Consider the following 1,232-nt stretch of genomic DNA (forward strand, 5'->3'; position numbering starts at 1 on the left):
CGCACAGGGTCTTGGGTTCAATCCCCAGCACCACACACAGAGACGCATGCATGCATACTTGCACACAAAATTGCAGAAGACAAATTATGATGATAGGCATTCAGTGGAACCTTCAGCAATAAAAAAGAATGAGCTGCTGTCATTCAGAACGGCATGAATCACAGACAACGTGAGCAGAAGCCAGACAGACACAGAGGACTACATACCATTTTTGGGATTACAGGCATGCATCACTACATCTGGCTTATGTTTGCTTTTTAAACATTTTTATTTAGTTAGTTTTAGTTTTAGTTTTTTTCCAGACAAGGTCTCCTTGTAGCCCCAGCTGGCTTGGAACTCACTATGTAGACCAGGCTGCTTCAGCCCGGAACTCACCGGAGCGGACTGGGCCCTGCAAGCTCACCTTCAGGTGCCTGGCGTAGAGCAGCAGCGGCTTCCAAAGTTGAGCCAGCACCAGAATAACCCGAAGCGTTTGTTAAAGCCCCGATTGCGGCCCTGCTCCCCCATCTTCTGACTCAGCAGGTCTGGTACAATTCAGATTCCTAGAAGTGATGCTGCTTATCCAAGCACTACAGCGGGAGCCGCTTATCTAATGAGAGAAGAAATGGGTGGGAGAACCGGACGAAGGCGTGGGAGGAATACTAAGGGGTTTCTGGAGACAAAGTTCACGTTTGCTTTTCAAGTTCTATTATTGCTTTGTTTCCTTTATCACCATTCCCTAACCCTGCAAAGCTCGTTCCTCTGTCCCACCCCGTTTCTCCTTGATTCTAGTCCTTTTAAAAAGCCTCGGTTTCTCTACGTTTCTAATCCTTATAGCCTTGGTTCAGGTCTCAGTCTCAAGGCCGCCTACCGAAACCACCCAGCAGAATTTTTTTTTTTTTTTTCCATTTCTACAGAACGCTTTATCTGCCCCGTCTTCTGGCCCTTAACCAAGTGCTACTCCGTGATAGGGGCTCAGCTTTGAGGAGTGCCTTGCTTTTGTTAAGTTGGAGAGTTCCTTGGTGTAAGGGTTGTGTTTTGTTTGTTTGTTTTTAAAAATATTTATTATTTTTATTTTATGTGTAAGCGTGTATTGCCTGCATGTAGGTAAGTGCGCCTGTGTAGTGCAATGCCCGCGGAGGACAGAAGAGGCTGGCTGATCCTGTGGAACTGGAGTTAGGGCAGTTGTTAGCTGCCATGTGGGTGCTGGGATTCGAACCTGGGTCTTCTGCAAGAACATCCAGTGTTCTTAA

The 1,232-nt window shown here is 46.7% G+C and overlaps 1 protein-coding gene across 1 annotated transcript in view; it reads left to right on the forward strand.

Moving 5' to 3' along the window:
• Positions 1-153: 153 nt before the first annotated feature.
• The window catches only part of Lmln (leishmanolysin like peptidase), a gene marked incomplete in the record, with an annotated part of 84,584 nt that continues 83,505 nt past the window's right edge, over positions 154-1,232 (forward strand). Inside the window, 2 exon segments of the mRNA XM_029566175.1 lie at positions 154-169; positions 482-522. Of these exon segments, the coding sequence (XP_029422035.1) occupies positions 154-169; positions 482-522 (57 nt within the window).

Source organism: Nannospalax galili, unplaced genomic scaffold, assembly GCF_000622305.1.
Source record: "Nannospalax galili isolate Female #2095 unplaced genomic scaffold, S.galili_v1.0 scaffold598, whole genome shotgun sequence".
Lineage (NCBI taxonomy): Eukaryota > Metazoa > Chordata > Mammalia > Rodentia > Spalacidae > Nannospalax > Nannospalax galili.